The following is a 22,007-nucleotide window of genomic DNA, read 5'->3' as shown; positions in this document are numbered from 1 at the left end:
ATAGTGCCCTCGATGGTTTGACACCTCTAGTATGAATGTATTCATTCGAATGTATGAATGTATTCATTCGAATGTATGAATGTATTCATTCGAATGTATGAATGTATTCATTCGAATGTATGAATGTATTCGCCTTTTGGCCATGCGCCTTTTTGGCAGCACCTGCTGCTGCATAATCCTCCCTGCAGCCATAGTAGCTGTCTCTGCCGCGGCCCCGCCACCGCGCCCTATCGGCAGCCCCTGCGCTGCTCCTGCCACCCACTTCCCACACACGGCATGTATGTATGTATGAATGTATTCATTCGAATGTATGAATGTATTCATTCCAATGTATGAATGTATTCATTCGAATGTATGAATGTATTCGCCTTTTGGCCATGCGCCTTTTTGGCAGCCCCTGCTGCTGCACAATCCTCCCTGCAGCCATAGTAGCTGTCTCTGCCGCGGCCCCGCCACCGCGACCTATCGGCAGCCCCTGCGCTGCTCCTGCCACCCACTTCTCACACACGGCATGTTCGTATGTATGAATGTATTCATTCCAATGTATGAATGTATTCATTCGAATTTATGAATGTATTCATTCGAATGTATGAATGTATTCATTCGAATGTATGTATGAATGTATTCGCCTTTTGGCCATGCGCCTTATTGGCAGCACCTGCTGCTGCATAATCCTCCCTGCAGCCATAGTAGCTGTCTCTGCCGCGGCCCCGCCACCGCGCCCTATCGGCAGCCCCTGCGCTGCTCCTGCCACCCACTTCCCACACACGGCATGTATGTATGTATGAATGTATTCATTCGAATGTATGAATGTATTCATTCGAATGTATGAATGTATTCATTCCAATGTATGAATGTATTCATTCGAATTTATGAATGTATTCATTCGAATGTATGAATGTATTCATTCAAATGTATGAATGTATTCATTCGAATGTATGAATGTTTTCATTCGAATGTATGAATGTATTCGCCTTTTGGCCATGCGCCTTTTTGGCAGCCCCTGCTGCTGCACAATCCTCCCTGCAGCCATAGTAGCTGTCTCTGCCGCGGCCCCGCCACCGCGCCCTATCGGCAGCCCCTGCGCTGCTCCTGCCACCCACTTCCCACACACGGCATGTATGTATGTATGAATGTATTCATTGGAATGTATGAATGTATTCATTCCAATGTATGAATGTATTCATTCGAATTTATGAATGTATTCATTCGAATTTATGAATGTATTCATTCGAATGTATGAATGTATTCATTCGAATGTATGAATGTATTCGCCGTTTGGCCATGCGCCTTTTTGGCAGCCCCTGCTGCTGCACAATCCTCCCTGCAGCCATAGTAGCTGTCTCTGCCGCGGCACCGCCTCCGCGCCCTATCGGCAGCCCCTGCGCTGCTCCTGCCACCCACTTCCCACACACGGCATGTATGTATGTATGAATGTATTCATTCGAATGTATGAATGTATTCATTCGAATGTATGAATGTATTCATTCCAATGTATGAATGTATTCATTCGAATTTATGAATGTATTCATTCCAATGTGTGAATGTATTCATTCGAATTTATCAATGTATTCATTCGAATGTATGAATGTATTCATTCGAATGTATGAATGTATTCGCCGTTTGGCCATGCGCCTTTTTGGCAGCACCTGCTGCTGCACAATCCTCCCTGCAGCCATAGTAGCTGCCGCGGCAGATTGCTCCTAGAATAGATCCAATTCTTGTATCCATACACAGGTTGTGCTGTGTACCAGCATACCGAAGCCCAACACATGCAAACTACTTTGTGTGTATGCAATGCGTCCAGCAAAAACCGATTTTGTCTCTTCTCTGATTGGTTTTACCGCCATTTTGTTATGATTTTGTTGTTGCCTTTCTTCGAGTTTGCACTGTTCCCTTATTGGCATTTGTGTTTTTGTTTGCTAGTATTGGTGAGTGCTCCGCCGTAAGCTGAATTTGGGCACCGCTGGTGTATGGATACAAGAATTAGTTTCCTATGCTGGGAGAAATGACAAAAACAAAAGAGCTCGCGGAGCAATGGGCCTGGGCACCCCTTCACTAAATAGTTGAAAATAAAAAACAAGTAAAATTTAATTTTTGTATCTTTATTATTCATTTGAATTGCAGCAATCCGTCATGTAATCCCTCTTCGGGATTAGAGGCCTTACCACATTTGGTTCATTAGGCGGTTTTTATATACACATAGACTATATTTTGCAAGATATATTTTTCTTTAGCTCCTGGCGCTGCTTATCGAATAGATTGTTTTTTTATTTCTTGGCCACAAGGGCAGCCCTCGTGTCGCCTGACTGCGGCAATGTCACCAGGACTGACGCTGGCGTCTGCACGTCCATGATCTTGGAAAAAAGGCCTGCAAGACTTTGAAGACCGTGTCTTCCGAAAGGAGAAGCTATTCGAGGCATTCGTACCCTTGCTGGCCAGTGATAGCAGGGTGGAGCTATGCCCGTCCGCAGAGACCTGTGACGAGTTAATAAAACTGTCCTCCTGACCCTCGGGGTGTATCTCCTAGTATCTCGGTGCGGAGATACATATGTCGTCAAGGCCTGCTAGGAGATATGTCGCCCGGAGATATGTCGCTATGCCTTCAGGGCATGCTAAACTGCAATCCTGATCCCAAAATTTCAATCGAAATCCCAATCCGCAACACCACAGCAGTGCCTAGTGGTTCTACTAGAAGTTTCACAGCAGTGCCGGGCCCTATATTAAATTTGAAAAGCGCGGACCCATTTAATTTCAAAGAACAGAACAGAACATGTAAATACATTTGCCTGACTTAACAAGGGCTTTTTATTTGAGGGAGATTATATCAACTACAGATCCTACAAAATGTAACGCAATAATGATTAAAGTAATGCAACAAATACAGGCGTGGCAAACATCAATAGGATAAAAGACACACATTATTTATTTACATATGTATTTATGATTTAGACGTATTTTACATACATACATATATCTTAAAATGACTATTTGAAATTGTTTTGCAATATTTTGCTAACAGTTAAATTTACAATTTACGGACTTTATAAATAAAGAATTCATCTTAAATTATTATTTTCTCGTTTGGGTTTCTTTAGCATATCATTCCCACAAGGTTTTAGACCTGACAAATACGATTCCAGCTTGCAAACAACACAAAATTAGTAATTAACATTGTACTGAAATTCATTTCCTTAATGTGCATATATGTATGTATATATCTAGATAGCTTCAAGAACCGTCACAGCTTCACATTGCGTTGAGTTTCACAATCTAAAACAAACAAAATAAAATATATTTATATGTGTATCATGAATAGTAAGTAAATTCCATATCTACCTTCTCTCAGCTTAGAGTTTGAAAAGTTAAACCAAATAATTCATCCTTTGCGTTTGGAAGTTAGCAGAAATTGGTTGGAACGACGCATTGTTTTTGTGCGTATGTGGATCGCTGGGCTTTAGATACATCTCTGTAAAGTCCTCACTGCTTACGTGCCTGCTAAGTCCTCCCAGGCATACGCCGTTCATATCGTGGCCAGAGTTTACTCTGAGTTCCACCTCTGGTTTATATATGTTATTGACAAGACCACGCTGTGACAGGGCTGTAAGCCGTTGGCGCTTTTGAGCAGTTAGGTTTTGAATATTTTCAAGCCTAGCCTTTTGGGAGGCAACTCCCGTGCAGCTCATTATAATGGCGAGCAAAACACAGAACTCCACAAGAGCCATTAAAATACTGGCGCCAAGGAATATACTATACTGCTCCCGATACCAGGTGTCGAGATGAAGTAGACATGATTCCGTATAGCGCTCTCTCTCATAGGATAAATGGTCCAGGGACTGACACTGAGACTCATTTGCTGGCTTCGGATCTAGATAGGCGAGTGGCTGTGATGCATTTTCCAGTACACAGCAACTTAATGGAACAGGCCAATTGGTTTGCCCATAGCTTTGAAGACGCCATAACGATGTGTCGTACTCCAATGAACTTTTCATCCCGCAGCAGCCAAAACGAGTTTGTGCCAAGTCCATGGCATTGGTGTACTGCTCCTGTCCCGGTACACCATAAAAGGTCTGCAAAGACTTTATCATTTGACTCTCATCTAGACTAATGCCTAAGCAGTGGGGCCAAAGAGTGATAGCCAAGCATATAACGGACTCAGTCAAGAGTAAAGCCACGACGCTTAAAAAGTAGATGCTGAGAAAGCAGTAGGTGTGCAGGCAACTAGCCCAAAAGCCCACGACAGATGCCAGCACCGCTACAAATCCTGCAATAGCCAATCCTAGAGCTATGTAGTAGAGCAATGGGTGTGGTAATGCGTTAAGACGGTCGCTGGGAGCGGCTAGTAGTCTGGACAGCAAAATGCGCTTGCTATCGGTAAACAGGTAGCATCCGGATACAACGAGTAGAATACCACAAATCTGAAAAAGATTTAGAATACAATGTAAGTACATTAGATTTAAGAAAAAAATATTAAAGTTTTGACTCTGAAATATGGTAAATTTTGGTCCCCTAATACATAGTTCAAAAAAATGCGTATTAAATTGCATAGTAGCAATCAGCACCTGTTTTGTATTGTTCTTTTGAAATAAAATGGAAAAGTTATTTGCTCCCGCTAATGTACATTTTCGCTGATCAGCCAACCATAACGAAACCGACAAAGTGATGGGAAACCCTAAACGAAAATGATCATACTATTTACTAAAAATAATGAAATTAAAATGTATTTAGTTGTTCTAAACAAATCCCTATGTTAACGTACATATGTACAAATGTATAAGAGCATTATTTTGGTTTTGAGACAATTAAATTCTAGTTTTACTTAAGTTTGTGTGCGATCGAAATAAAATCTAAAGCTTTACTCTTTTTAGGTTAAAGAAAAATTAAGCCTAGCTTAACCCGCTCACAATAATTGAACAATAAATTTAAAAATCATTTTCACCAAATCATACTTTGATAATAATAGTTTTTTTTTTACTTCCAGGTAAACAGTTTACCAAAACTTACCAGAAATAAAAAACTGCAGAAATTGAGGACGAACTTGTAACTGAAACCGCGCTTCATGTTTAATTTTTAGAGTGATTTTTTTCGGGTGTGCTTCAATGACACGGATTGCATTGTTTACAGCTTTAAAACTGCATGCTTGTAAAGTGAAAGGGGCAAAGCTATCGAAAAGAGAATAATGTAACTATTTTTAACTGACGCGTCTTTCCTATCTGAATCAAAATTGAATAGTGTAGAGGAACAATAGCAAGTTGTGGCAAGTTTAAAGCGAAAGCGAGATACTCCAGAGAGTCGAAACTATAATGGTCTCTTCTTTTTTTGTACTCACACTCATTCGCTCTCCATCTGCAGCCGAATGGAACCACTTGTAAACAATAGATAAAGTTGCAACAAATGAGCTGAGTGGAACTGAATGGGGCACAGAGAACTTGATAAACTACCTATGGACGCGAGGGCTGATTTCAATATCGTTTTTTCATACATCTTTGTACAAGGTTATTACTATACATAAATCGGTCCATCTGGCAACAATATTACTATTTGCGTGCATCTGGCAGCTCTTTTAGAGCATTACCATTGCGAAATTATCAGCCCTGTGCTTGGAGCCAAATTCAAACTGTCTTGGCATTTCAGTACGCATCCCTGAGTATTGCCAATTACTTAACAGAAAACATAATTATGCAACGTGTGTATTTTAATGTAATTATTATATAGCGGTAATGTTGGTTCAAATTATTTAGTTGCCCTTTGTATATTTTATAATTATAAAAATAAATAATATGCATGTCTACAAGTAATTTTGATATGAATTTCATCTAGAGAAATCCTCATAAAACACAAAGGGTAGCTTGACGTAACATCATACGAGTATTACTACGTTTTGGTCTTCACTAGAGATGTCCTCTAGATGTCATAACGCCCTAGAAATATTTCCGAGGAAGCCCTTTGGGAGATAACTGTTTATCACTCAAAGAGTTCTAAGAAGTCGAACCCACGCAACATTAAAGTAAAAAAAAAAGTCAAGAGACTGCACACAAGTGATAGGGTCAAAAGGAGTTGTATAGCAAAAAGAAAAGGACACAGTAGTAGAATTCAGTCATTCAGTTGAATGGCGAGTCTGGCGTCGTCTTCTGCGTGGGAAAGGCAAACTGTGAGTTTCCTTGGTCTAAAAATATAATAAATTATGTGTGGTCACAAAAGGTTGCGCACAAGGAAACCGATAGGACAATGCAAGACAATTATATATTGTCAGAGGAGCCTTTCAGAGAAACAGCCAAAATTCGCATCGAGGGTCATAAAAGTGTTGCCAAAGGATTGCTCTTTCTGCTGGCAGTTGTGTAATTTACGGTCACTCAGAATCATACTGACCAGCATTTAAAGCAGCTGCTGTCCGACTCACAGCGTGGTTGCACCACACGCCTTTTTGCTGCACGTGGTCAGTATTCCCTTTTGAATCCTTTCAATACATTATGCCAGTATTTTAAATTACAAATTTATGTGGCATAACCAATCGTATTGTGAAGCATTTCTAATCCAGAATTTGACTTTTTAATAATCACTATTTAGCGGCAGACCGCAGTGATCTTAGCTCAAGCTAAAATAAAAGAAGACTATGAACCGACATATACATATATAAATAAGTATATATGTAAATTTAGTAAGAAAGAGAAAATTTTAGATGTCAAATGGATTTTTAAAGGGTTTTTTAGATTGTAGTGCAAATAATGTACATAGTTTTAATGTGCTATGAACATCCACATAGGCAGCGCAGCTGACAGGAAGTGGAATGACAAATTAACTCGAGTTTTTCTTTAAGGCGCGACCAGAGACTTGCGTTACACATTAGAGTTTTATTTTTACAGTCGTTGACATTTTTTAAATGATTTTTGGCTGCAGTTTTAGAAAGGCATACAAATTTGTTAAAAGGGGAGCCATATGAAAACGTAGCGGTGCGAGTGTATGGCAGATGTGTGACTCAAGTTGTTGGTAGTTTTGAGTGCGTGGGATGTTCTTTTTAACAAGAAGAAGAGCCATACACTCTTGCCTTAGGCGTAGGACATGCGAGAAGATATAACATATGGCTTGTATGCTATGTACCCCGTCCCCCAAAAAGGCGAAGTGGGATTTGGTCCGCTACCTTTTGTTTAGAGATACAATTTTAAGCTTCATTTTCTTTTTTTGTGTGCTGGACATTCTTTGCTTTTCGACAGCCTCCATCTTATCCTCCAGCAGAATCGTCGCTAGGATACCCGTTATACTTCTTTGGAGACAGCCTCATGTTACCTGATGCCTTGTTAACTTTCATCTGCGGTACCAGCAACCGATGTTGTGATGGGGCAATATTTCGACTTGTTTTAGCTTGTTTTCCAATGAATGTCCTTTCGCATAAGAGCAAGAGCGTTAGAACTGCTCGTTTTTCCATCTAATGAAAGGAAAAATACGCCTTCGTTTTACAATTTTTCTTCATCATTTAAGTTTTTTTTTTTTAGCTTGCTGAGTACTATCTGTTGTCGGTCTTTTTTTGGGATGTGGGGATGAGTCCAGTGAGTGGTATTTTCTTTCATGTTGTTTAGAGTTTATTAGCTTTAAGACGCTCGTGGAGTGAGACTGGGCAGCTCTTGGGCATTCTTTTAGGGGCTTTGGGTTACCTGAGAAACCAGGTTCCTTTAAAGCAGTTATCGCAGGGTCAGGGTTTTATTTACAAGAAAACCAGACCAAATTTGGCCTACCATTTTGATTGGGCTGGCAATGAAGGGTTAAAAAACAACCCCTATCTAAAGCTTTTTATGGCCGCCCGTTGCTTTTGTTGAAGTTTCTGCCTGCTGTTTTGTTTGATTCGTTTTTATTTATTGTTCGATTAATGGGGATGACCACGCAATTCAACATCTTTTCGATTTGCTTTCCTTCTGAGCGAAAAGGACCGGGATCGGGATTTGCATAAAGTAAGGAATATTTTTAGAGAAAATATTTTGAATTCAATTTTTCAATTGTTCCTCTTAACGCATGTCCTTCCATTTCTTCCAATACTTGTGAGCTATCAGCTTAATAATATTTCCACATTCTCGGCGTTCTTGAAGTATTTAAAAAAAAAACATCTATAATGTACGCAACTCAAACCACTTGCTCGCCACAGGAAATCCCTAAACTGCAATTTATTCCTGGAACTGGTATAGTGTACCTGCTCATAATATTGCCACATATTCTTCGTGTTGATTTCTGTCTTATCTGTCTCCGTTGCCTATTCTACATCTACATCTCAGCCCAAGTGTGAGTCTCTTATACTCCTCCTAAAGGCGTGCCATTGTCGCAGCTCATAAAAAACAATAACTAGTCAGCTGTGTGTGTTAGAATAAAAAATTTATGCGGTGGTTGGCAGACAGGAGACAGGACTTAGACATGTGTCCTTTATAAGAACTGACAGTAGAATATAGTGTAATGAGAAAATGAGAATGAGAGGATTCTGAATTTTATGCGATAGCTTAAGTTGCCTAACAAATTTTCATGAGCACACCAGCCGCCCCATTTCTTCAGTGCGCTCAGAACACTCAAAATTATTGGCCGAGGTTTTTTTTTCTTCTAGGGTTTAGGTTTTACAGGTCTTAGGTGCTTTTTATATGGAAATAGAATGGGCTAGCTTGAGACCAAAGTGGCATAATGGTCACTTAACTGAACTTAGTTTTACTGCAAGAAAGAAATGAGTCACTAAGAGTATTAACTTGATATATGTATGTATATGTATATACATATGTACATTTTGGACGTACACAGGTTACGGCATATTCCATGAGTCTTGAGAGAAATCCGTACCAATTTCATTTGTTAGCAAAACCTCGGATAATCCTCCTAACCCTTGGTTCGGGTTCCTTCCCGGAACAAAGACCACATAGTCCAGTTTAAAATTTCAAAAAGAATATGCCGCAACAATTGCATTTAATATCTACGGTGCAAAGCCTTAAGACTATAAATTAGGTAAGCTGTTTGTTAGCTGTGCAATGTTCCAAAGGTAACATTGTGACCATATTTTAGGTTATCTGGCTGGATTTTCTGTGTATTTTAAGTACATATTGTATGTAGGTCCACCTTTCCGAGGCGTGTGGCACTTGCCGCACTATGCCTGTGTTTTCTTTGCAAATCAATTTTGATAGAATTGTAGTTAAGCAAAAATAGCGTTACTTTGCGCATAGGATGTCCAAAATATAATAAACCGTAATTAAAAAAACTTTTTTTTAATACTTTGGATGATGACTTATTTGATCGAGAAATAACAATTGAAAGTGACTCAGAAACTACCAACCTGCTTGGAACCGTCGCCTCGGTAAGAAAAACCATGAATCCCTGTTTTTTCATTGTGCAAGGCAACTTATCAAATTGCGAACAACATACAAAAAAATGCCAATAAATCAAGACACCTACAAGACAGGAAAAAGGATAAGCAGTTAAAGAATAGAGGAACGATCGTAAATAATTGAGATGCGGCATTGAAAATCGAAAAACTATAAATCTTGGTAAAGAGACGCAGATACAAGGCATTTAAGTTTTGAAAGACCATTTAACAAGAAAAGGATTTTGACTTGATTTTATAAGGTTGTTGGTACATTAACACGAATACAATGGCAAAAGAAAGTGGGATGCACTGAATAAGAAATAATGGTAGAGTTACATGTTGTCTTTAATATGAGAGAGCATGTATAATCAGGCAGCAAGGAGCAAAACGCTTTTAGCTTTAATTGTTTATTTAAATATATCTGAATCCTTGGATCTGAATCCTTTGTGCTACATATGGTTCTACATATGTTTATATTTCTTTTATTTTTACGTTAGAAAATTGGTTGATACTTTCACTATGGATTAAACGTCACAAAAGAAAATAAATAAATCCTCTGGCCTGCATACAATCTACAATTAATCCTGTATTCTGTTCTGCATACTCCACACAACCAGCACAGCTGTCGCCGTGCCTTAAAGATCTCTCTTAGGTACTACAAAATTCCTTTGCTATTTGGATGCAATCGATGTATGTATATCCTTACAACCATGCATCCCTTATCAAATTCTTTGGGATTGTCCCAAACTCAAGGTGTACATAAGGGATTATGCATATTGGCGTGCGCTTCCTTTCAGCTACTGTAGATCGGGCTCTAGCTACACACAAAAAAAAATAATGATTATTCAAGAAACGTTACACCCTCTGTCAGTTGTCTTTACAGAAAATATAAAAATGCATGCATAAGAATAGTCAAGTGTCGCCCACATCGATTGTGGTAACATTTTCTATGATTTTGGTAAAATAAATGCTTCTTATTCTTTCATTTGTAGACAAAGATTTCAGGAATGCAATGAAAACCATGGAATTGAAATGGAACGTGAGTCGGAATTTAGTATATTTTATATTTTGTTTTAGCAATAAGTTCGGGCTGTAATCCAAATTGTCAAAAATGACATCGTTAAACATCCTTTACATTTAACGAACCGAAAGCCTTACCAGCGTGAGTATGACTGGTGCTGAATGAATGCGTTCAGATGAGGATTGAATTAAATTGTTTTTTTTTTTCAGAAAAGATAAGAATTAATATATCTATAGTTTGGCGGAGCTCTGAGTCATTGGGACATTTTGGGATCCTATGTGGTATCATTTTTGCGATTACAAAAATGTTTTCACCTTAATTGATTCTAGAAAAAGAGAATATGTGACGTCATTTGGTGGTTCTTACACGCTTCTAAAGGGGTGACTAGTTAAAGTGGTCACTTCAAAGAGAGCGCCAACTGTTCGTGTTTGTAATTCGAATTTAATGGGATACATAGCTATTATTTGTTTGTTTGCCGGCTTAACCATTTTTTGGGGTTCTGTGTATTAAGGCGACCGTGAAAGTCTTCATATAACATTTTCTCATTGGTTCGGGTAAAATTAAAAAACAATATAAAAGTAGTTATAAAAAGGAGGCTTACGGCTGGGGAACATTTATATTGCTTGTGGACATGCGATCCTTACCTTCTGAATGTAAAAGGGTTGAATTGCTTATGGTACATATAAAAGGGGTAGGTATGAGGTGTGCTTTTTGTAAATCTTCTATCGATAAAAGGTAAAGATTTGAAATTTAAGCTGAACCTCTTCTCCACAATAACTCAATATGAATTACAATTGGATAAACATTTGAAGCCATTAGCCATCCATCCCTTTCGCTTGTCAAATCAGAGTGCTCTTTTTCTGGCGGAGAAGAGAATTAAAATAAATAACCGCATCAAACACGACGCCCAGACGAATGAGGAATTTTGATTAATAAAACACCAGAAACGGTAAAGACAGCAACGATCCGTTAAATGCCTTCGCGTGACAAACGCAAACTGTCAGCACCAGGGAACTTTTTTCTATTTTCTCCCTCTCGTGCTGTAAATTTAAACGGAACCAATACAATTTGGGAGTCCGAAATAATATGAACATGCCATAAATCAAGCGGAAACGTTAGTTCGATGATTTCGCGTTATAAACAGGGAACTTTTTGTGTAGGTAAAAGTCTCTCTGTTTATGTAGTGTCGAAACGTAATAGTGTCCAGCATGCTAGGCGTCATATGCGTTAACGGTTTCCTGCTTTTCTTGCCCACATTACTCACAAAAAAAGAACAAATCCCAAATATGTCTAGTACTTTTAGGCCATTAATCAAACTATCTCACGGGAACATCACACACAAGGAAAGCAAAAAGTCAAGAATGGGAAATGAGAGTTTCTGTATCTTATAGTGACAGATATTTACTTGGGGCTTGGTAAGTCTAGAAAAAGGACAGCCATTCGTTTTTTTAGCATATTAGAATGGTCCCAGAAGCAAGCGGAGAAAATTGAGAAACTTCTTAGCTGCCTTGTTTTCTATGAATAGTGAAAACAAAAAACAAATAAATTTGTTTTCGGCGCTGTATTTGGAAATGTTTTTTATACACTGGGGATTTTGATTGGGTCTAATGAAAAGCTCCTTTAATGTGTTGTGTAATAATGGGTTTCAGTCTAGAAAGGAACTTTTTTTTGACAAATTTGTTCAATAATTCAAACTTATTCAACAAATCAACTTTGTATTTATTTAAAAGAAGCTACAGGATTTGCCATATTTCCCCATTAGCGACGCCCTCAAAAGCTAAAAGTCCAGAAAATTTACAAAAAGCCCCAACAAAAACGCTCTCATAGGTCTAGTCATCGATAACATTTTTGGATAACGCAAGCCAAATGTTACAAAAAATTAAGTCAGGGACACAATCAAATGATAAGAAGGTTATTTCGGTTTGTCCAGCACGGCATCTCGCCAAATAAAAAATCACATTAGAAACACGCGTCGCCGTCAACAGCCATAGACAAAAAAGAGGGTCTCCCACGCCATGTAATAAATGATCTATGTAATTGACTTATATGGCAAAGACTCGGCACAAAAGTTTAGGCAAAATGTGTTTATCTAAGAAAGTGACCTAAGACCAACCACCACATACTGCACCACTTCCATCCTACAATCATCCCACCATCTGACCAACCCACAAGAGAGGTGTGGCAGTTCTTTTAGGCAAATTTCGATTGTTGCCGTTGTAGAAGTTGATTGCAAGGAGCGGAAAAGGGAGCAGATAGTACGTACATTTGCGTTTAGCACTATAAGGGTGTAAATAAAAATATTAACGTTAAATCCCGGACAGACTTCCACAAACTTCTCCCGCACCAATCTTCCATCACATCTTGGGACAAACTTTCCCACATTTGCCTTGTGTGTCTTTGGGGAGCAGATGCATTAGCATGTTGTTCGAATTGTTGGCGATGAGGGGTTCCTTCTTCTTCTGTTTTCGACGTTGCCATTCAAATTGAGTAATCACTTGGGGAAAAAATGTTCTCTTTTTGTGCTGATTCAACTAAAGATGTATTTAAGGGAATAGAAGTAATTGAATTAAGCCGCTATCGAAATCAAACATTCTCAAAAAATCTTTTTAAATGTACGAGGCGGAAGCGCTGGTAACTTTCATTCCAAACCTCAACATTTTTTCAAATACATTCTTAGACACCTACTTTATATAAATATAATAAAGCATATTTTAACATATTTTGTTTAATTTCCAAATCGAGGATACTGGACTCTGTGAATATTTTGAGGATACTGGACTCCAATCATAATTTAAAAAAGGATAAGGTTTGGAACCCCTGCATGACTTTACCAAAATTAATTACAAGTAGCCACAAAATAAAGTTGGAGTTCTCTTAATCCTCTGGCTGCATTTTATATCATGTACCTTAAAAGTACCTCAGTTTTTTTAGGCCACCATATAGACGGGTCAGCGGACACATCAGACTAAAAAAACAATGCCTCTGACTGTTGTTACTGGCAAAAAATTTAATTACATATATACAAGGGAAATATACTTGGGCAGCATCTTCAAAATGTCTTACATGTCTCAATTAACCGTGGCTTTGAAATTTGCAGCGTCATGGGGTAAGGTTCTAGGCATCAGGACAACGAGCAGAACAATTTTTTTAGTTCCTCTGATTTAAATCGTATTTTTATTCGGCAAATCAGAGTAACGCAAAAATGTTTGTCCTTTCTATATGGTTTAATGGTTTCTGACACAGCATATACATTTAGGGGAAATGACTTCTTTGCACTATTGAAACGTTTTCGGGATTGGATTTTAAAACCAGTTTGAAGAACCTAAATATGATTATATCGGAAGAAAATAATTCATTTTTATTTGTGTAAAACAGAAACATAATGTTGAAAAGTTTTCACTGACAAATAGGGGTCACATATAGGGATCCTATACCATATCATCAGTTTCTCATCGGACATTTTTTTCACGCAAACCTATTCACCTTAAATATACTCTGCATGCATTTTCAAACTCATTTCGTTTTCCCGCACTGTTCCCTTTTTGCATACCGCTGCGAACCTTCCGTCCCCTTTCTTCTTTCGATTCTCTTTTGCAGCATAACATTAGAAATAGGGGATTCTTTTTACTTTGCATGTTGTATTTATTTGGCATGATGGCAAATGGTAAGAGGAAAATATGAGATTGGAAAACATGCAAATGGCGGGCTGAAACTGCTGGCACAAAGCGTTGGCCTGCAAAAGCATTGTTTGGTCGAAGCGCCAGACTCCTCACTCGCACACTTCCAAAAAAGGATATACATGGATATGATGCCGTTGCATGCAATCAGTCACAGAAATGCCGGCCCGTCCCTTTGTTTGCGGCCTGAATGAAGCCGAAGGGAATACAAAATCATCAACAGAAACGGAAAGAGGGCCATAGTCCTCCATTTGGGGTCATCGTGAGGTCAGCAACGGTATTTTCGTGCCATTGTTGACAAGGGATGCAGCTCACGTTCGCATATGTACATACATATGAATATTTTGCCTGCTTTTTGGAGAATTTTCCCATTTTGTTCCCTATTTTTTATTTTTCCTATATATGTATGTTGAAAAATGTTACGTTGTTTTTTTAAACTATTTTTTTTTTATCTGTGACCATTCAAAAGAGGTTTCAGAGAGGATGCTTCTGCCACGCGACGTGTTGAATATACATATGCATCGGGAGCGTGGCAAGGACCGTGTGTGCCTTTCACCTTTCACTTTTCTTCCATCCTGACCTGAAATTTTTGTATTCTTTCTTTATTCACCCTATAATTGAAGCTGCATATGTTGCGTAAATTTATATGCGACATATTTGATCCTGGACTCATGTGGGTGGGTGGATTAAGCATATACACCTACATATATACATATGTACATACATACATACATATGTATGTGAGTATACTTTTCATCTACTCGTACCACAATGTGCGCCATTTTTATTTAACCCCATAATATGAGGGTGAAACTTAAACGGGGTGGGTGCCCATTGGCCAAAGGGGTGGGCACTATGCATATGCGGAGTCTATTTGTTGTCCAAACGGGTGGGCAGTATGCATATTCCGTTTAAGTAAGGGTTGATAATTCAACAGCCTGCGTAGATGCTTGGATAAACGTTCAAAACTACATCTTTATGTGTATATGTACATACATAGGTATATACAAATGAATATTTTTCAATTCTGTGACTCAACTGCAGAGCTGTTAGCCGTTATAGTTGTGTAAAATTGTTCCCTATTGTAAAAATGTTCCTAGCTTCACTTATAACTCTTAAAATCGCTAAGTTATTATGAGCGGCTAGCCGGGTTCATGCTTTTTCTCGTTTTCATGATAGAACGCATTTCTTACAAAACAATTGTATAGACTCCTGCGTATGGATATTCATTTCCCATTTCCAACCCTGCATTTTGCTTCATAAAGCTATGTATTCTGGATGTTCATCTCCGACATATAAGATTGCTAACGTTCATTTGACCACACTATTGTTTAGTTGAAAGTTTGTCGAGCTCCCATGATTCACCATAGCTAACAATTAAAAAAACATGACAAGCTAGTAGATTGTTTTCATAGCGTAATTTTACAAAATTTTAAAACACTGGATAAACATGTTATTATTTTATCAGTTCCTCAATGATCACCCAAAAGGTCAGACGATTCCAAAAAATCTATCTTCAATCCACATTTCATACATCATAACAACTGAGAAAGAAGAGCTAAAAATATTAAAAGAATGAGAAAACTGAAAAAGACACAATCTGCAAGGGGCAATGAAAGCACGCGACAGAAGCGAGCGATTGGATGTGAGGGACCACACTCGATAAAAAGATGCTGCTCTCGAGCTAAAGGTTGAGGTCTATTAAAAATCCTATTAAAAAGACGCACACAGAACACACACAATATGAACAACAAACAAGCAAGACGGATCGACGAAGCGGCACAAGCGCATTAAGATTTACCTATAAAAATACAAAAAATAGGTAGGCAACTGAAAATGAGATGAGACACAAATTCAAAAAGATAGGGCGGACGACTTCCGATAGGAGAAACGTTTGCCAGGCACGAGATCCAGGAGCATTGGGGAAGAAGGAAGGAAGCTGCGTCTTTTTAAGAGTATAAAAAGTGAGCTGAGCTCAGCTCGCTTGAGGGTAGCACGCGACGAAGATCCTGGTCCTTCTTTCGCCACTGACATACCTGGCAAACGTTTCAGCGGCAATGCACTTTGTCTTCCCCGATTTGGTATTCCGTTTTTGTTTTTCCATGGTTTTTTTTAGAAACAGCTGCCATGCGACTGGCGCGTTCCAATCTCTGGGGCGGCGACATTTTTAAAGTGTTCATTAGTCGCACATTTACATATCCAAATTGTCAACATGCCAAGGAGACGGAAGAAAAAAACTTGGGGGAACGCGTGCCTTGTGGTTTTTAATTGCTGTCTGCTTGAAGGGGGTGGAGGATGCTTCTGCCACTGAGGATTAATGTGCTGCACACTTCGTTTGACAGTCGGGTGTTTTTGACTGCAAGCGGCTCCCCTATTATCCAACAGTCCCCACGCTCAACTCCCATGGCTGTTTATCTTTAGGATTTCTCCATTTTCAGTGTCAATTTTTAGTTTGATCTGTCATTTGATCGCCGACACAGTTGGCACGATTAAAAAATTAAGTTTCCCCCCTCTGAAATTGTACTAGGAATTGATTTTTTGGAGTTCTGTGATTTCCTGCTAGGTTAGTGATGTGTGCATCCACGTGTCACAAAAGGGGGGTTCGTAAATAAGGGGCGTGGTTAAACAGTGATGTGTCGTCAAAGTTGATTAAAGAAATGGAATCGAGCCTGCCGAAATATTAGATTGGATATAATAGATTAGATATAATATATATATATATATACTTATATTGTCTTTGGTTTAACTCTCGTCGTACCTTAAATTCAATGACATGAAGAGTCATTCCTACTAGAGTTTAAAGGAAAAAAAAAATCATAATTAAGAATTGGTATGGGTTTGTTTGCTATTTAGGATGGGGTGTGCTATCCTGACGTGCCCCATTCCTCGGTTTTCTATAGTTTCTACACAAAAAGGAGACGCATATTCGATGCAGTACAAAAACATTTTTAAAAATTGTTGCCATTGTTGCGTCAGCTATGTCCTTTGTGTATTATCCTTTGTGCCGAGTACAACACAGTCACTCAGTCAGCCAGTTGGTCTCTCTTTATGGGCATACATACATACATGCGTGAGTGTGTACGCGAGGGCAAAGGTTATCTAGTCGAAACATAACGGCACAGCTGCCGCTTCCTCGGTCCTAAACGGAGGGTTTCAAAGTTGCTGCGAATTTTGAGTGGAGTAAAATTAAACTGAAGCTTTCTCAATGTATTTAAAATTTTATTGACTTTTTTTTGTTATGCAATGCAAAATAAAATGAAGACAACTAATACATAGAATTTTTGAAAAGAAAAGGATTCATCGTTTTCAATGCTGCTCTATTTTTGGCGGCATTTTTGGGTCACTAGATGACGTACGCGTGACCAGCTGGTGTGCCTTTCTTGATATTTAGGGGTTGATTTGATCAGAGTTTGTGCTGGTCATGCGAAAAGACAAAAGGGAAAATACTGACCAACAGACCCAGCAACAGACCTTAGACCATAGGACCAGTGGTTCGGAAAACCTGAACGAAAAAGAAATAGGTATACAAAAACACTACTTAACAGAAAATATTTCAAGTTGAGGAAGTCTAAGACGCACGTTTTCCTACTGGGAATAATTAAGTTTGTTTTTAATTTTTTCTGCTGAAATGTACATGCATGTACATAAGTACATATGTACATGTAAATATGTACATACATATATGTACATATTTATGTACTTATTCAAGCCATCTTAATGGGACTGCTGGTCAAGGGTTGACATGGAGGTACTAAATTCCAGAAGCCTTTTCCACCCCCTAGTAATCAAAATGTAACGGAAAAATCCATGCACTTTTTGGTTTGTTTTCAATAGTTTTTTTTTACAAATCCTTTCGCTTCGCACGTGCCAATATACAACCCTATAATCAGGGTCCCCCGTCATGTCTCTCATTGCCAACCCAACAAAATCCTCTCTCCCTTTGTGAGCCTGTCGTTACCACGGTTTTTTTTTGTATCAATTTGCAATTTTTTCACCCATTTTCAAGTTGATTTTCACAAACTCGCCTTTTTGGTGGTTGTGCAGGATGTTGATGATGTCCAACGGTTTAATAAAGGGGCGCGGTTTGAAGGGCTCAGCTGTGATCTGCCATGCGTGACGAGAAATACTTTTTTTGCGTTATTTTTTTAATTTTTACCAATTTTGTTTGGTGTTATTGTTTGAACGGGGTATGAGAAATATTTAGAGTGCAAAGCAGATATAGGAGCACGTGCAAAGCATGCTTTTATGTGGGTCACTTGATTTTCAGAAAACCCTAACACTGGAGTTTCATCTTAAAGCTAAATTAGAAGGCATGGTTTTTTTTTAACATGATATGTATTCACAAAATGCTCCTCATTTAAATAGATCTCCACTCCACTTGGCAAAAATTTGTGGCGGTAAGTTGTACACATTTTATTCTGTTTTATTTTCATCGGTATGGTGTGGCTATATTTTGAAATCCACAATTAAATCCCTGCAAATTATAGAGCTTTCAATTAAATTATGGTCACATAGTATATAGACTAATGTTCGAAGCGTGGCTGGCGACAACGGAGTGGTCCGAAAAGTATAAAGCGGGACGAATGAGAATTAATTCACAAGTGGAGAGAAAATTAACAAAAATAAGCAGCAGAATGCAAAACACTTTTTCATTTCCCCCATCCGCGGCTAGCTGCCCAGTCGCCCACACATTTCATTCCCCTCCCACGCCTGCCTTTCCCATTCTTCGGAATTATACTTCACAATTGAGGCACTCCACTTGGCCGTTGGGATACTAGACCCTTGTTTCTCTCCTTTCTCCCTCTTCTTTATTCGTAAAAAATTAGATTCATTTGTGCGCGTTTGCTTTATTATTTAAATTCCAGCGTTATTTTTCTAAATTTTCGTTCTTGTTGTAGATACAAAAAAAGTGACGGAATTTTAATGGAAAATTCAGCTAACGTCCAAAAAAGAATGGTTAAGCAAACACAGATTTCAAACTTGGAGGCTGTCTAAGCTGCTTTCAACTCGAAGTACATGCTAAAAGGATATGCCGGGCGCAGTTGCGTAAATTGAAAACCAGGCGCCGACATTCGTGCGGCGTTAAGTCCAGCATAGCTCTCGTATAGTTGGGGTACATGCTCTGAATGCCCGGCGGCTCATTTTAAGTGAAAAATGAGCAAAAAGTGAAATAAAACAATGGACCTACATAAACCAAAGACACGAAAGGCCTTTGCTACTAGAAAAATCGTGGCCAATTTGAATTTTTTCCCGCTGCTTACATTTCTAATGGCTACTTTTTGGTGGGTTAATGTGCTGTTAGGGTAAAGTAAAAAAGAAACAGCCAAAGGACCTCTTCGGTGGAGGTGGAACTTAGAAGAAAAATTGCTTTAATAGAAGGTGGTTTAGGGGTACATTTTTTGGAAAAATTTTCTTCACAAGGCAAAGAAGTGAAATTTTATGCCGCCTTTGTGTAAGCACTGGCTAGTTTAGAATGTGAACTGTCCATTTAGGGCAGAGTTCGGCAGCATCGTATCGAAGACAGTATAATAAAAAGATGCGTAACTCTCATACATTTCAATTGCCATCTCGCTCAAACAAATTTGAGAGCGTACAATTCTAAAAATAGAATGCGCTTGCATGTGTGAAATGCATATGTGTGCGCACTTGTGCAAAACAAGCAAGATTTTTTTTAAACCATTTCTTCTTCGAAAATCGTTTTGCGATTGGCTGATTGGAAAAAAAAAATTATATTCTCTGGATTCCTATTTAATTTCTTAATAATATGTATTTAATTATATCTGCATATGGTCTTCTTCGAAAATCGTTTTGCGATTGGCTGATTGGAAAAAAAAAATTATATTCTCTGGATTCCTATTTAATTTCTTAATAATATGTATTTAATTATATCTTAAATATCTGCATATGGTCGCAAAAGTATTTTCGTATAAAAATTTCGGGCAGCGCAGTCGGCACACGTACGCGTGCAAGCTTAGCTGCCGCAGCGGCAGAGAACCAACTTCGTGTGCCTTTGCCTTTAGTGGGTAATTTGCCTTTAAAAAATCAGTCAAGTGGTTTAATACAGATTTTAAACTGTGACAACTTTCTTAATGTTTGCGATTTTGATTGCAATCATTCGAATTTCTTAACTCTATAGTATTTTCCCCTTAAATATTTTTAGATTCTTCTAAACATTCTTCCCGTTTTATTTTCACATTTTTTGTTAGCCATTATCGTGCTTTGCTTTTTGTTTATTCAGCGGTGTTCGCTTGGCTATGCTTTTAATTAGCCGCTGACCATTATGTATTATGATGACGAAGATGAGAGCAAGTGTTCATTGTCCTGTCATTTGCATTGTAAACGTTGACTTGTTCTGCCGTCAACGCTTTTTTTAATTTTAATGCGACGACAACCAAAAGGAAATTTTCGCATGAGTTCACATGAGTGAATCGTGTTCCTATAGCAAACGCCTTATGGTGACAGGTGTGGGATGACTTTACTCCAGACTTTTCAATCCAATATTATAGAACTTATCTTACCAAAACCGTATGGCATAAAATGTAAATACTCAGAGAGAGGCAATAATATGTTCAACAAATACAAAAACATGAGGCAGCCCCCTACAAACGAACAAACACTTTCACAAAACCGTTCATGGGCATCTCTAGTAAATTAGCCAGCAATTAGCGGTGCCATCAGCGGCAAACATAACAAACAATCAAACAAGCAACCCTTTTAGAACCCTTTTTCCGTTTCCCCTCTTTCTCCATAGCTCAATAATACAAGGGTGATATTTAATAACCCATTAAATGTTGCGCGAATGTCGACGAAAGGAGTAAGGGTTACTTTAACCCTTCATAAATTGACTTCATAGGCACTGACAACTTTATCGCGTGAAAAGAATTGACTTCAGAAATAAAGCGACATGCCTTGTTCTGGTTTCCGTTTAACTTGAGGCTGTATTTCTTATGGTTAGGTGTTACAATTTTAGGTGCTATAGCTCGATGTTGAAAATTCTTGAGTTTAAAGATTAGTATTAGGAAAATTTTAGTACAAAATGACGCCTAGTCTAAGTACAGCTCTTATAAGACTACTGATGTAATTTATGTTATTTTCACACTCAAGAAACTCAGACACTCAGATATCCTGCGTTTTGGATCGCTGCTTTGCTATCGTTATCCTACATTTAAACTATGATATTCAGGGACGAGGGGACTGAAGTTGACTTAAGCAGGTGTCTTGCACCGTATATTACACAAAAAAAACAACAAAACGAAAACAACCCCTCGTTTTACTCAAATTTAACCTTTAAAGATGCGCATAGATGTTCAACTTTTAAAATTTAATTGGTTAATTGTCTTTTACGAGAACGATCAAGTAGCATTAAATTTTCGGTAAAGAAGCGCCCGGAATAAGTCAGGCTTCTTACATATGTATACATATGTTTGAATATTGCATATTTAAGTAAAGAGATATGCAGGAAATTAAAAAGTATGGTACACCCATACATGAAAATAAAAATTATGAAAATTAATAATAACATACAAAAAAAAGAGATCATGAGTTCAACCTATTGCTTAGCCTATTCGTGTCATACACAGCCTAATTTACAGCTTAAAACCAAAAAATGGTAGAGAAGAAAACTTCTTCTTATTCTAAACGTACATATGTACATATTTGCCCCATGCATGAAGGACGGACTCATTCTAACATAAGATTCCCATAAGGAATATATATAAGGATATATAAGGAATATATTTTTTATTTTCTGTAAGATGCTAGCTACTTGTGTCCTTTACAACACAAAAAAGTTCAAAATTTTTTAGAAAAATATTAAATATTAAAAAATTGCATCAACGAAATTTAGAATGATATTGCTGGGGAAAGGGCAAAGTACGCCTAAAATGAAAAATAAACACACACAGTTGAAAATTGATAGGAAGCTTTGTAAAAAATAGACAAAATATCCTTCGTGGCTGTTTTTATTTTTTTCTTTTTTTAACAA

At 38.2% G+C, this 22,007-nt stretch overlaps 1 protein-coding gene and 1 long non-coding RNA gene across 2 annotated transcripts; one reads left to right on the top strand and one right to left on the bottom strand.

Annotated features, from left to right (window-relative positions):
- Positions 1 to 3,015: 3,015 nt before the first annotated feature.
- Positions 3,016 to 5,385, bottom strand: LOC111074462. Its single transcript, XM_041591816.1, has 4 exons — positions 5,330 to 5,385; positions 5,005 to 5,162; positions 3,340 to 4,418; positions 3,016 to 3,273 (listed from the first exon to the last, which is right to left on the bottom strand). Exons 2-3 carry the CDS (start codon positions 5,059 to 5,061, stop codon positions 3,366 to 3,368), a joined length of 1,110 nt encoding a protein of 369 aa, XP_041447750.1. The 5' UTR covers positions 5,062 to 5,162; positions 5,330 to 5,385; the 3' UTR covers positions 3,016 to 3,273; positions 3,340 to 3,365.
- Positions 5,386 to 9,842: 4,457 nt separating this feature from the next.
- LOC111074473 lies at positions 9,843 to 10,784 on the top strand. Its single transcript, XR_002607815.2, has 3 exons — positions 9,843 to 10,262; positions 10,318 to 10,487; positions 10,556 to 10,784. It is a non-coding gene; the product is annotated as an uncharacterized LOC111074473 (long non-coding RNA).
- The last annotated feature ends 11,223 nt before the right edge of the window (positions 10,785 to 22,007 follow it).

This window comes from Drosophila obscura, unplaced genomic scaffold (genome assembly GCF_018151105.1).
Source record: "Drosophila obscura isolate BZ-5 IFL unplaced genomic scaffold, ASM1815110v1 contig_151, whole genome shotgun sequence".
NCBI lineage: Eukaryota > Metazoa > Arthropoda > Insecta > Diptera > Drosophilidae > Drosophila > Drosophila obscura.
The sequence above is the reverse complement of the archived record's forward strand: the minus strand, read 5'-3'. Positions and strand labels throughout refer to the sequence as shown.